We start from the raw sequence: 14,171 nt of genomic DNA on the forward strand, positions 1-14,171 counted from the left end.
AAAGTGAGAAAGGCAGATGTAAGGACAGGAGAAGGAAAGGAAAGACAGGAAAGAACTGAGGAAGAATGGAAAGGAAGTGATGTAGGGAAAACATGAAGGGAGGACAAAGCAGGTAAAGAGAAAATAAGGTAAGAAGCACGAGAAAGAAAGGCTACGAGGCTGGAAGGAAGGAAAGAGGTCACAAAGGTGGGAGGGCTGATTTAAAGAAGGGAGAAAAGGACATTAAGGGGGAAGAAAGAAAAATGACTTAAAAACATAACGTGGATAATAGACTAGGGAAAAAAGTCTGGAAATATTTTCCCATTATGCTCACAAACCCAGAAAACACTGAAAAGTCTAGTATTTTCCAGATTTACTAGGAATCCTGTAGGTACGGACGCCTGTGATGTGGCACAGAAAAATTAAATCCATCATCTCAAAATTTTATTCAGCATATTTAATGGAACACTTAAGAGCATCATTTTATGCTTCAGCTTAATTCATACAGACAGTTCCCACGAAAGAAAAAAACCTGAAAAGCCCTAAACACTTTGGCTGCATTTCCACAGGTGGAAATCCTCTAAAACGACATTAAGATTAGTTTTTATTCAATAAATCGGAGCAATACATGTCCCATTTACATTTGCTTTACAAACCCAGCCAGAGGGAACAATGAAAGAAGTAACTGCTTGTGCATTTATTTAAAATGCATCCTTTCTTTAAAAAAAAAAAAAAAAGAACAAAACAGAATGACTAAACACCATAAAAGAAATATGTGCCATATTTTCCATGTTTGAGTGTGGAGGGGAGCTGGAACCAAAAAAAGAAAAAACCCAAACAGTAGGAACACAGTTCACCACAGGCGATCAACCTCTTGTTTTTCTTCTTCCCATCATCCATCCTTATTTTTTTGCTTTTTCTTAAAGTGTCCAGGGTGAGTGGAAGTCGGTGGCAGGAAGAGGGGTGCAATGTGTCGATTCAAAGTTTCGCATGTACTTCCGAGCCTTAGAGAGAGAGAGAGAGAGAGAGGGAGACGACAGCGGGGATGGAGGAGGAATGGAGAATTAGATGTGTGGGTGGGCGACGAACAAAAAAATAAAAGTGCAGAGGCTTGATTATATTAGGTTCATTCTATCTGGCTCAGTGCCTTACAGATCTTTCCCATCTCTTAAGGGCTTTACGCAGGAGGTGAATGGAGCCTAATTTAGAAGGCATCACCAGGGGAGAAAAAGCATAGCATTAGCTGTAATGGATGGCACTCCTCTTGTTTGATGTTAAATGACTTCAATAAGCTGCAGCGTGCTGAAATATATTACACCAGTCAACCTGAGAGCACAGGTGAGCCGGTTGCCATGGCGACCGGAACAGTGTTCCTTAGCGGTAATGATGTCTGAGGAGCCGAGTGTGTTTGATTTGTAAGGAGGAAGGTAAGCACACCAAAAAATATATATATAAAGGTAGGGAGGTGAGGGGGCTTATTTGAGGTAAAGAAAATAAATTGGATTGTAAAAAATCCTTCCTGGAGAGACGCAATAAAGGCAACAAGTGGTCGCCCCGTTCGCAAGGAGGAAGTAGAACCGACATTCAGAGGGTAGATTAACAGATTCCTCACCAGGAAAAGAGCAAGCTGACGCCTTCCCTCTAGGGTCATGTCTTCACCTGTTAACATTGAAGGTTTGAACACACTGTGAGACAACATTCGTTTGTTTTTAATTCTGCATGGAGCTAATCGCCTCTAGTGAATGTGGAAGCTTACCAACGCTCCATGGAAACGAGACATCTCTGTCCGTCTGATAGGACTGCAGCACAGACACACACCAGTCGTCGTCCACTTCGTAGCCACTGTACACAGATGCTGCAGAGACACCAAAAGATAGGGTGATGTAGCTGAAGGCTTCCTGCACGTTTTCCAGGTCAAATTTACTTCTTTTCTGTCTTAAAATTAGGGTTTTGGCATATTTTTTCCATACTTTCCCAGACTCGGCCTTCCTTTCCAGAGCACTCAATCTGATATGTTCATTTAATGACATAATAAAGTTCACTCTGGGTGTTTGACAAATAGTTGTACAGTGGGCAGGCTTTAAATATTGAACCTGGAAAGAAAGACGCATTACAATGAAGGAAAGGTCACAGGGCACAGGAAAGGAAGAAAAGTAGTAAAGAACATCAGAGACAAGGGAAGGATGGAACAAAAGACCAAGTATACAATGAAGGAAGAATGGAAGGACACAGAAGGAGGGAAGGTGGGACATGAAGGAAAAAAGGTGGGATAGAAGTCAAAGCACAAGAGATGGAGGGAAAAAAGGAGGAATGATGAGGTGAGACAGTAGTAAGGGGACACAGAAAGAAAAAAGGGACGTACGACAATGAAGGAAAAGCAGGGTGGGAAATAAGGAAGAAAGGAAAGAAGAAACGGAAGGAGGGAGGAATGAAAAAATAAACAGCGAAGGACACGAAGAAATAAAAGACAAACATGAAGAACAGAGAAAGAAAGGAGGGATGTGAGGATGTATACGAGGAAGAAAGGACAACATGTAGGCAATGGGATAAAATCTGAAAATAGTTTTCCACGCATGTTTTTCCATACATGAAGCTGGCTATTTCATTGCTTTTTTAGGTTTCCAGGCCAACTTAGATCAGGTACATTTTAATGTGTAGTGGTACAGCTTCAGAATGGAACCGTTTATTTTAGTAATTCAACCTAAAACGTGAAACTCATTGTATAGATCTACTGCCAGCCAGTCAGGCACAGTGATACCGTGGTCACCAAAGCAGGTATCGGTACGTTAAACAGCGAACGTAGGTGAAATCAGAACATGATCCCCTCTGCTGACAGGCTTCACAATAAAGCTCGTCTGCAGAAGGGTTCATGAAGGGGTCTAAAACATCCTGCCACACATGGTGGCTCTTGAAGCTCTGACTCCATCTGCACTCTCCCCCAAACTCTAGAATGGGCTTTAACAATCCTCTCAAGCAGCAGTTAATGCTTTTTTCCTTCCACTCAACCTTCCATAAATATGCTTGGATACAGCCCTCTGAAATGCCAGCTCCTTTAGCAATGACCTTCTGGGGCTCACCCTCCACTGACTGTCAGCTGGACATCTGTCAAGTCAACAGTCTTCCACATAAATCTGGTGCCCATGAAATAACATTTCTGTATAAACAATAATGTTATTGTTCATAATCAAACAGAAATAAATGCTTGAAAAATAACACCCTTTTTGTAATTAATCTGTGAGTTTCACTTTTTTACTTTAGTTATTGAAATATGTCATCTGGATCAGATTTCCCTATACTAAATACAGATTCTTTAAATCAGTTTGTCTTAAGTGACACGTTACTGGTTTTTTAAAAGGAATTTTCCTGTTTGTTGGGCATTTAAAGCAGACAGAAACCTTGATATTAGAGGACAAAAAAAAAAAAGATGTGAAGTGGATCTTAAGAGATAATGTCTGGACACTTCCTCATCTCCATGTCCTCAGCTTATCCAGATTTGGAAAATGATCAAATCAAATTCCATACTTTTCCAGACCACTCGGGAACCCATGTGTTGTTATTAAGCTAATTCCCTAACAACAAAAGCAATATAAACAATTCAACGTAACAAATTCATCCCCTTACCTTCTTCTAATGGACTCGACGCTCCAAGCCACTGTCTGACAACCCTGATCCCGTCATCTGTCATTATTTTGGGGTACCTGACAAGAAGAATTTGACGAGTCAGTTAACGGGTCTGAAAACACCAGGTATCTCCAACGGAAGCTGGATGTGTGAGAGAGAGCTGACCTGAACTGAAGCAGTCTGAGCAATAGGTCGTTTCCTCTGTTGGACATGATGTCCTCTGGACCCCTGTAACATATCTACAGTTAATGTAGGGCCGCTTCCACTAATTCTCTTTGAGTGCTAAAATACAACTTTAAGTCTGCTAAACTGTTTTTTATATGGTATTTTTCGTAGATTCGGCTAAAGAACCGGGAATGTGTGTCTTTAAGACAGGCAGCTGGTAAAACAGCTCCTAAAGATCCCAATTTATAACAGGTTAAACTGTCTGATAATGGTCAGGTCCAGTCTGAAAATGAGTGGGAAAAGCAAAATTGTTTGATTTCTTTAATAATTTTCTTCAAATAAAAATCTGAAATAGACATTTTTCCGCACTTCGCCCAACTTTATTATGACATTTAGGAAAGATTTTATGACTGGCTGTTTCTGCAACGCTTATATTTTGTCTTTCAGACTCACGGGAGGATTGTGGCTGAAATGTTTCATTCTAAATTTCTTAAAACATATCTTCATGGTTTATGGATGAAAAAGCAAACATTTCATATTTGGACAGTCAGGAACTTACGTTGTAGTGATGATTTCATCTCTAGTCCTCCTGACCAGCAGGACCGGTCCCTGATATCTGCAAAGGAATTGTGTTAATCATCAGCTGCACGATCGACATGTTTCCTGATCAGCAGTGCCTTGTGATGTCCAATGACTCATACTTTAACCTTTCATGATTATTTTCACCATTATCAGACTGTTCGACTCACTTGAGAAGCTGCTCTGCATTGTTGAGGTTCATGTATTGTCTCACTGTGTGTTGCACCAAAGGCCCTAGAAAAAAAAAAAAAACAGAACAATGTTAATGTTTTAATGAAAAGAAGATATTTGTTAAATGAGTGAGTATTCTACAGGTTGCACTCACTCCAGCTTTCAGGCATCACTTTAAGGGCTAGGGGCAGAAGGTCATCAAAGGAGGCGTCCAGCACAACTGACTGGACCTCCGGGTATGACATTACCGCCCAACTGGCTAAGAAATCAGAAAAAAGAAAGAAAATGCTTAACATTCCCGCTGAAATTAAAGACAATCGTAAATTGCTTGCATCTTTATGTACCTGTGAATCCTCCTATGGACCAGGCATAAATCACAATATCGCTCAGTTGAAAACCAAGCTTATGCACTGCGAACTGTATAACCACGTCCATGGCGTTGGCCTCATTCTGGGGAAAAGGGACTCCCTGGCAGAACGAAAATACCACAAGGACATTTCTATGCATGAATAAAACAATACTAATCATGCAAACTTTCAATCCCTTCAACATTAAAGCTGTTAAAACATTCATAACCTCCCGTCTGATTTTAATCTATCGTGGGACAGTTTGTGCCTCTTGTGCAATGCTGGCAAACTGAAACCAGAATCTATCTCCACATGCTGTTTTGTTCCTCTGCTCGACCTGTTTGGATTAGATGACGCACTGCGAACATACAACACCAGCTGATTTATCTTTAATAGCTGAGAACAGGGCGACCCTGCTTACCGTGCTGCCTCCAAACCCAGGGTGGTTCCAGCCCAGAACAGAGTAACCGCCTGTTGGGATCAACATGTGAATCAGAATGCCTTCCAGAAGTATCCGTGCACGTCGAACTGTTACACACTCTCACTACAAACTGCAATGGATATTATTAGCATTTTTGTGACAAAGACTGGTGCATAACTGTAAAGTGGAAGGAAAATGAAGTGATTTAGGTCCTAGTACATGGCATTACAGAGTATCAAAATAAATGGGCGGCTTCTCTGGTTTTTATTTTAAAAGAAAGCTAAAAATTGTGTATTTTGTCCTTCCACTTCCTTATTATCCACTACTTAGTGATGTACATTAAAGTTTGTGGGTGTAAGGTGACAAAACGTGAAAAATGTTCAATGGGCTTTTTATATTTTTCAAGGCACTGTACTATAAAACACCGGAACCACTATTAAGTAGAACATTTCTCACCCTCCAGTGGTGTGTTCATGCAGCCAACCTCATAAAAGCCTGCATTCCCCTCACAGCAGATGACCTGTGGCACATATCAACAGCCATCAGTTATATGACAGGAGCTTTGTTGGACCCAGGACCAAGCCTAGGGAACAAGAACAAATCATTTTCGATATTTACCAGAGTCTGGCCCTTCGGCCCACCATCTTTCCTTCGATCCACAAACATGGTGTCAATCTCGTTTCCGTCGCAGGCCACCAGCTTGTTTCTTTGACCATCATGCTGTGACCAAGTGGGAGAAGGAAAAACAAAAAAGGCAGGCTGTGGTACTTGTTTGATACATTTACTGTCAATGTGAGCTAGGATCTTTCTTCCTTTACCTCTTCTATTAATTTAGCCTGGCCTTGCTGCAACATCAGTCTCATTGCTTTCTGCAGTAAACCCACAGAGCCAGGGTACAACATCCGCCTCCCAAACGTGTGAGCAATGAGAAAACTGGAAGACAAGAAAACAGCAATCACTGTGGTAAAACTACTGGTAGGTAATAGGAAGTTTTGTCTCCTACTACTCTAAATGTTAAAATATCATCCTGCACTCATACATACCCGATGACGTGGCATGGTAACGTGCGTACAGAGTTGAGGAAACTGTCTGCTGTCCCTCTCAGTCGGGGCTCTGGCTTCAGCAGAGAAACACCACCTTTGGATTGTTTCCTTTCACAGGAAAATTCACCAAGTATAGATTAATAACAATAACAATACACATAAATATAGTGGTTTGCAAAACTATTCATACCCTTTAAACATTTCCGCATTTTGTGACTTTACACACCAGAATTTTATTGGAAGAATGCGACTTCTTAAGCTTTCTTTCAACAATGAAGGTTTTCTTGCAATTTAAGCACTCGCGCCAATAGTCCTGTCAGCATATCGTCCCACCTGAGCTGTAGATTTCATCAGCTCCTCCAGAGTTATGAGCCTTCCGGATGCTTCTCTGATTTATGTTCTCCCAGCGTGGTCTGTCAGTTTAGCTGACTGGCCATGTCTCATTAGGATTGTAGTTGTGTTGTATTCTTGCCCACCGCAATTTTATTTGAGAATATTTCAAAAAATATATATATGTATATATTTACCATTATGTATTACACACTCCTTGTTTAATATTAAAAAAACTAGATTGAAGTCCTAAGTAGTTTTTGTGACAAAATGCGTAAAAAGGACAATGAATATATTTGCAGGGTCTTATTTATACGATATATTAAACCAGTGTTACTCTACCTCAGTTGGAAGCATGTAAATATTACAAACTGATCCTGGTGGAAATGCATCGAATAATAACTTACGGACTGCTGACTTCTGTCCAGCTGAAATCTGACGGCCAGTGTGAGAAGTCAAAGTCATAACACCTCAGCTTTTTCTAGAAGATCAACACAAAATACATTCAATTTTATTATTACGTCCTTGTAATGGAGTAATTGAGAATCATAAAACGAGGGCATAATTTATTTCTGTCATTTCAAACGTTTACACTGAGCCCTTTCTTCAAGTCTGTATAATCTTACCTTGTTTGCTGGTGTGTGATTCTTCTTGGTTTCCTCCAGAACTGAGATAAACTGAACATAGTCCGAGTTTTTCCATCTCCCCCATCCTTAGGGAAAAGCAGGGGGGAACAAAGACGGATAAGTCTCCGTGCAAAACAAACAAACATTTTGTTGCAAAACCTCAAGGGTGTGTTTAGTATGCTTCGTGGGCAAAAGCCTTGCTCAACACTCTCAATAGTAATGAAATCTTAATGGCGGGCAGAACCACAATCTATGTCTAAAGATGAATGGACTGAATTAGTTATTGCCTTGCAGGAGGTTAAAAGAAAACTCAGTAGTCTCACCTCTAAGACATGCAACTCCTAGAAGACACACGAGCACGGTTCCCACGTACTGACTCACTGGAACCAACTTACTGCTGCAGATGTAGCCTGAGAACGAGCAACAAAACACGCTCAACAAGAGGCTAAATATCAGGCGCCAATAAAAAGATGAACAATTTAACAACGAGCCTTTAGCCATGTGCATAAATCAATTTTAGAAGACCAATAGTACATTAAGGAGTGACACACAACCTTGAGCAATTAATTTCTCAGCCTTGCTGGATGAGTCAGTTGATTACATTTGTATTAATTCCACTTGTAGGACATCAGCCATTTACAAGGACACATCAATTAATAGTTTTAGTCCTTAGGGGAGAATTTGTATTCAGAAAGAAAAGATGGTCAGACAGCTATCTGAATGGCCTGAGAGGAAAATATTTACAATACATCTCAGGTTTTTTTATTTTTTTATTTAGGAGCAACCAGGCAATTACCTAAAGGGGAGAAAAATAACCTCTCGCCTCCAGCAAAAAGGAGACACCGTTACCAAGAGGGAAGAACACAGTAATGACCCTGATATCATTTGGTTATTTTACAGCTCATAAAACAGGCACACAGATGATCCAAAAATCAACATTTGGTAAATACAAATCATTTTATGATTTTTGTTTTTACTCATCTACAAGCAAAAAGTAATGGGTGGACTTTCTGAATGCAGTGCCTGAAGAACTGTCCATTAAATCCCACTCGTGTCATTTATGAAACTTGTGTTTATTTTTGTTATATTCGCTGGATGAAAACCAACTTTTAATGAAATAAAAAACAAAATATTTAAACCAACAATGGTTCAAATATCACTTCACTGCTGAATCCCTGAGTTAATTTAAATCAAGTTTAATAACCCATTTGTTTAGAGTTTCTTTTGATAGCTCTATTTAAACTATTACCTGAAACACCAATCATTTTCAGCCTGTAGTCCAATTTCTCCTTACTATGCCTCTGCTATTTACTCTGCCAGTTCTGTTTTTTCCCCATTTTATTATGTTTTCATCATGTAAAGCACTTTGAATCGTCTTGTTTCTGTTATGTACAATACAAATAAACTTGCCCTGCTTTCACTTTACCTCATTCTGGAGGTAAATACTGTAAAGCTTGGTGAAAAAAAAGGAGAACTAGAAGTTGACCTGTGTCAGTTTTTCCTTGGTTGATACAGACACGGCCAATTACAAATCTATGCTGAATATCTTCACCGCCCCCCCCCCCCCCCCCCCCCCAATCTTTCATTTCCTTGATCTGGGATCAGTTTAACGTACTGTGTTTGTCATTAATTAGCAAGATGGAACAGTAGCTTCGTTTACTTTAATGTAACTAGCAATCCGTTCATTGAGACATTTGAGGTGACTAACATACATCAGGTTCACAGATTTGCACTTCCAGCCATTTTCCAAATGTGAAAGACTTTTCTGCACCGGTTATAACTTCCAAGGTTCTTGCAACCTCTGTAAGTAGTTGGAAATCATTGCTATAATAGTCCCCACATTGTATAAACCTTTTCTTTGAGACCTTAGTTACTACATTAATGAATTTTCTGTTAAGATATTTCCAATAACTACTATAAAGGTGTTTTTTGAACAGCTAAATGCTTTATTATTTAAACACTGTATTAATGTTTTTTTTACTTTTATTTTCCCCATCATTACAAATAGGTACAGTTAAGCTCCGGTTTCTTGAGTTGCATGTGTTTTGCATGTTTTTGATGAAAGTGGTTGATCGGGTGGTAAAGAGGGGCCGTTTGTTCCTATTCCTGCAATGCCTTTGTGCTAAATCTTTCTTTACATTGAAAGCGATATAGAAATAATGACTGACTGCTGAACATTCCTCTAGTAATTATTTGACAAACAGAAGGTTATAGTTTCACAGGCATTTATATTGCCATTTTCTATACAAAAACACTGTGCTTCTCTTAGACGCAACTCTTTGGTTTCTGGCTAAGCGAGTTTAGGTGTTGCCAGTGGCTAACATTTCAAACAATTTGCCAGCTGATATATTGGTGCAAGTCTAAATAAGTCCTAATGCATATTTTTGTCACCTACTATTAACATACAGCACAATGTATGTTAAATCAAACAAATGTTAAATTTATTCAATTCAATTCAAAAATACTTTATTAATCCCAAAGGGAAATTTGCTATGTAAATGCAACACAGGCAAAATCAGAAAAACACAGTAAAAGCAAAGAACAAAATGTTTATGCTTCTGCATAAATGGCTAATTCTCACTTCATAAATCATCATATTGAAATTATGTTCTAACAAAAGCCCCCCCAGTACTTCCAGTCAGCTGTAACTCATCAATCCTACCTTTTCTGTACAGATAGCAGAGAAGAAGAGGGGAGCCATAATAGGATAGGGACCATATTGCTGAAGCCTGGAAGAAAAACATTTACACTTTAATTGAATAATCGTATATTTTCATCAAGAAGATTGCGCAAATACTGACCCAGCCAAGAATGCTGTCCGTGTGTTTTTCCAGACTCCTGGGTTGGTAGTTCCATCCCTACGAGAAGTACAAGTAGCTTGTTAAGCTAACGTTAGCTTAGCTTAGCGTTTTTACCTAAAGGATCTGTTTAAATACTTTATTTTTTAACCCTAGACGTGGGTTTTACAGTGAATCACATTTAACTGATAACGTTTCTTTTCACTGCCTTTTTCACTCGAAGTTCACGTCGTTTGTTTATCTCCAAAGTTTCAACGGTTACCTTGTTAGCTAGCTACATTACGCGGACCCAGCTTCATGAAATCAAAGAAACAACAAGATGACAGTCACAAATTAGAGCTAGACCGGATGTTACAATGACGTTGAAACAAAAAATCAGTAAAAAAGACGAAAAAAAGAGCATCTTCCCCTTCATTCATTCATTCATTACAGGCTGTCATTCTGAGCTACGCAGGGCAATGACAGCAATAACATCCGCCCACCGAAGCGATTAAAGTCAATGTAGAAGTCGGTGTCCGCATTCAGCTGCTCTAAAACGGCTCTGAACACATCGACTCTTACCCTCCTGGTCAACCTTCCCTCAGGTCGAGACTGGTCGGGTGATCGGTGAATTCGTTGCAGATGAGGCCCAAAAACACAGCGGTACAACATCCAAGAAGCCATTCTTCCGCCGCTGTGGCTACGGCAGCCTGCACTGACCAGAAACCTCAAACGCGACAAAAGGTCACTTTAAGAGATTTTTTTTAAATCTAGTCTCAACGAGATATTGGTAGGAAAGTTTTGGTTATTAGATTTTCTAATCAGAAACCAGTATTTTAAAAAGGAAGATGACTTCCTTTTTAAAATACAAAATTTTGAATTAGCATTTTTTTAAATTTTGTTTTCAGATTCAGACAACTTTATGAATCCTAATGGGAAATTCATGTGCAACCTACCAGTCCAAACATTCACTTCTAACATAAATCCACTAATATTTAAAATGTTTAAAACACAAAAACTCAGTAAAGTGAAACAAAAAAAAATGGCCTTTTTTATACTTTAATACCCTCAACACATCATTTTCCACTAGCAAAGTGTTACCTTCACCCTGTGACGTCACTACCCAAGTATGGTGATAGTTTTCAATGCTCAGCTTTTTTTTAAGCTACTTAACTTGTTCCAGACCTAAAATTTTAAAAATATGTTCAACAAATTACTTTCACGTTCAGCCTCACTATCTACTGATTAGGTTTCTGTATCATCACAAAGTTAGCCTTTTACCTGTGTATCACTCCATGGATGTGCTTCTCAGTACCTCTTTGACTTCCCTTCCCTTTCAATCCCATTTTGGGGCCTCGGCCTGCTCTCCATACCACCTTTTGCTGATGAAACCTTTAATGCTCGTAATTTTTCTGGACTACTCTCTCTGCTGACATTTGTGATGTTTTATCCCTGGATTTAAAAAAGGCACTATTTATTCACCAACATGGTAATCTCTAATCTGACTCTTTTTCATCCTCGATAAGAAGCATCCTCCTCGATTTCCTGAAAGGTGCTCTGTGTATTTATTATTAATAAAAAGATTTTGGCGGTCAGCCACGTGCATAAAAAATTGTTTTCATTTGTGCCATCCCTTCAATTTAGGGCTGATCTTCAAAACATTTTATTTCTGAATTTTATGGCTGTTAATGGAGACTAAATTATCTTTTTAGACCTAAAAGCATCTGTAGAGTTAACTTGAAGATACAGGAAAACGTTTGTGTTGTGTTATTACCACTTTTTTATGATGTAAACATCATGTATAACATATAAATAATGTTAAAATGAACATTTAAACTTGAAGTATTTGTAAGTTGAATAAGTTAAAGCCCAGATACCATCACTATGCAGATGAAAAAAGATTGCTTTGAAATGTATGTTATGTGGGGGCTTTATATCATGAAAGATTTTGTTAAACATTTGAGAGATCATCAAAGGCTTCACTTTGGAATCACAAATGAACATCCTGCATGTGTAAGATACAAAAGAACAGTTGAAGCTTTTTGTAAAGGTGCTCAATTTCTTATTAAAATATATTTAAATACTGCTAGGGAAGTTTGCAACTATGCTGCGTCCACTTTTGCACTTGAAAATATCTCTATTGTTATTTTCTTTCTTTTAATGGACACAATCATAAATTGTCAATGTGCTTAGGGACAAAGGGCTGGGTGACAGAACCACAAATCAAATCTAGTTTAAGACATAAAAAACATACCACTGCTGCCTTTTTCCTCTTTGTATTCATATGCTGAATAACAAGGCTTGCAGGTAAAACAAGAGTGTGCTTTTGTTTTCAATTGCTTCTGTAACAACCTTTCAGTCTGTTTAATCCGGCTGCATGCCCTAGCTGTGCAGATCGAAAAAATTTCAGTGCAGGATATGAAACAATGGTTCAAGTCTTTCTTGGTAGAACCTCACCATGAAATTAGAAAAGTCTCAGCACTTAACTAGTAAACAATCTTGCAGTCTTACTTAATGGGTCCCGGAGATCACTTTCCATACCGTACAAGAATATGTGCATGATCCTATCTGAGGGACGCTTATGATGCCTTTTAAAATAGTTTTCTATATCCAAACCCATAGAAATGGAAAACATGTACTAATGTTTTCGATGTGACTGATAGCTGACAATATCTCTGAGCCTTCTCCGCTTAGTAACAGCCTCCACACTGTGAGTTTGTGGTATATTTTTATTTGCTAAGGATTACAGGGGCCATTCCATTTAGATGAACAAAAATGAGCTCACACTTTAAATTAGACTCAAACTCTTTTACAGATTAGCAGCTACGTCGAGCAGTTTAATCTGCAGAGTATTCAAAATGTATTAAGTAAAAAAAATGCAGCATATAAATTTAAATTAGCTACATTTGGGCAGTATATTAATTTAGCCAAGGTGGCATGTGTATACAACTAATGCCTGGCAAAGCATTTTCAACACATACCAAAGATCAGTTTGGAATCACTTCCATCTAGTGGTCAGAGTTGTCTCTTGATTAATTTGCATACTAAATATCAAAATAAATATCTGCTCTATGTGCCTCATTAAAATTAACAATCTCTACTTGTTTGGCAGGAAGATACAGCCAATTTATTTTGTATATAAATACATTTTAACAGTTTCGTGTTAATCAACATAAAAAATGGTTTGAATTTAAAAATGTTTTCAAAAGAGAGTGCCCTTGGCAAAACAGGCAGCATCTTAAAACAACAATAATTGGCAATGGAAAAATTAAATGTTTACACCACAAAAAAATTAAAACGAACATCAAAGTCATTAAATGTTCAAGCACAAACATCCGAATATGTTCTAATTAAGTTATGGCAGCTGTCTTATGAAACACTGATGGAATAGCATTTCAAATTTGTTTCATTTCAGTCAGTAAGACAATCATCCAGATTCATTCTACCTTCATTCAAATCAAACCAACACACGGATGCACATTGCACGCTCCATTGTCTTTATAATAAACATAACATAAAGTATAGTAAGTATAACCAATAAAACTCCTCTTTTTGGTTGCCTTTTGACTAGATCTTTTTTTAAAATTGAAACAATATCTTATATTTTACAGTGTAATATTAATAGCCAGCTATTCTGGAGAGGTTTGTGAGCTTCTATAACTTCTAATGGGCAATAGCTTGTAAAGAAAAACCTAAATAGCTTTTCTGTAAAGCTCAAAAGTTTTCTTTAAGTCCCCAACTCTGACATTGAGTAGTTACTCCTGTTTATAAAAGTCCTTTTGCTGCAGCTGTGAAGAGAGAGGATGTGACAGCTGGATGGGGATGAGATGCGGGTTGGTGATCAGCCCTGACACTGCTCGTATCTGAAAACAGAGAACAAAGACAAACTCGCTCAAAAAAAGAAAATAGAAAAAAACCTCCAGTCCTCCAATCTCTTTCATTCCCCCTCTCTTTAAGCACAAACACAAGCAGCCCACGCAACAACAACACACAGGCGAAGGAGCGCTGCCTGTCAGCGCATGGCGTGATATCATGCCACAGTGTCAGAGTGATGTTCAGGCCAGTGTGATTGGTGAGTGTGAGAGGAGTGTGACGAGCAGCCCACAAACACA

At 38.6% G+C, this 14,171-nt stretch overlaps 2 protein-coding genes across 5 annotated transcripts in view; both read right to left on the reverse strand.

Annotated features, from left to right (window-relative positions):
• Positions 1–410: 410 nt before the first annotated feature.
• abhd16a (abhydrolase domain containing 16A, phospholipase) lies at positions 411–10,796 on the reverse strand. The gene is made up of 20 exons (XM_047360623.1): positions 10,642–10,796; positions 10,084–10,140; positions 9,945–10,011; positions 7,606–7,692; positions 7,283–7,368; positions 7,064–7,137; positions 6,327–6,434; positions 6,102–6,216; positions 5,902–6,003; positions 5,740–5,803; positions 5,284–5,333; positions 4,860–4,983; positions 4,670–4,774; positions 4,515–4,578; positions 4,325–4,381; positions 3,766–3,828; positions 3,601–3,677; positions 1,736–1,834; positions 1,592–1,638; positions 411–983 (listed from the first exon to the last, which is right to left on the reverse strand). Exons 1-20 carry the CDS (start codon positions 10,741–10,743, stop codon positions 900–902), a joined length of 1,632 nt encoding a protein of 543 aa, XP_047216579.1. The 5' UTR covers positions 10,744–10,796; the 3' UTR covers positions 411–899.
• A 1,974-nt stretch (positions 10,797–12,770) lies between these two features.
• g6fl (g6f-like) overlaps positions 12,771–14,171 on the reverse strand; it is a 35,804-nt gene continuing 34,403 nt past the window's right edge. For all 4 annotated transcript variants that reach the window (XM_047360628.1, XM_047360629.1, XM_047360630.1 and 1 more), the window contains one exon: positions 12,771–13,922. In XM_047360628.1, coding sequence (XP_047216584.1) covers positions 13,901–13,922 — 22 coding nt within the window. In that variant the 3' untranslated portion in view covers positions 12,771–13,900. The remainder of the gene's footprint in view (positions 13,923–14,171) is intronic.

The sequence above is a fragment of the Girardinichthys multiradiatus genome, chromosome 3, assembly GCF_021462225.1.
Source record: "Girardinichthys multiradiatus isolate DD_20200921_A chromosome 3, DD_fGirMul_XY1, whole genome shotgun sequence".
In the NCBI taxonomy this organism is placed as follows: domain Eukaryota; kingdom Metazoa; phylum Chordata; class Actinopteri; order Cyprinodontiformes; family Goodeidae; genus Girardinichthys; species Girardinichthys multiradiatus.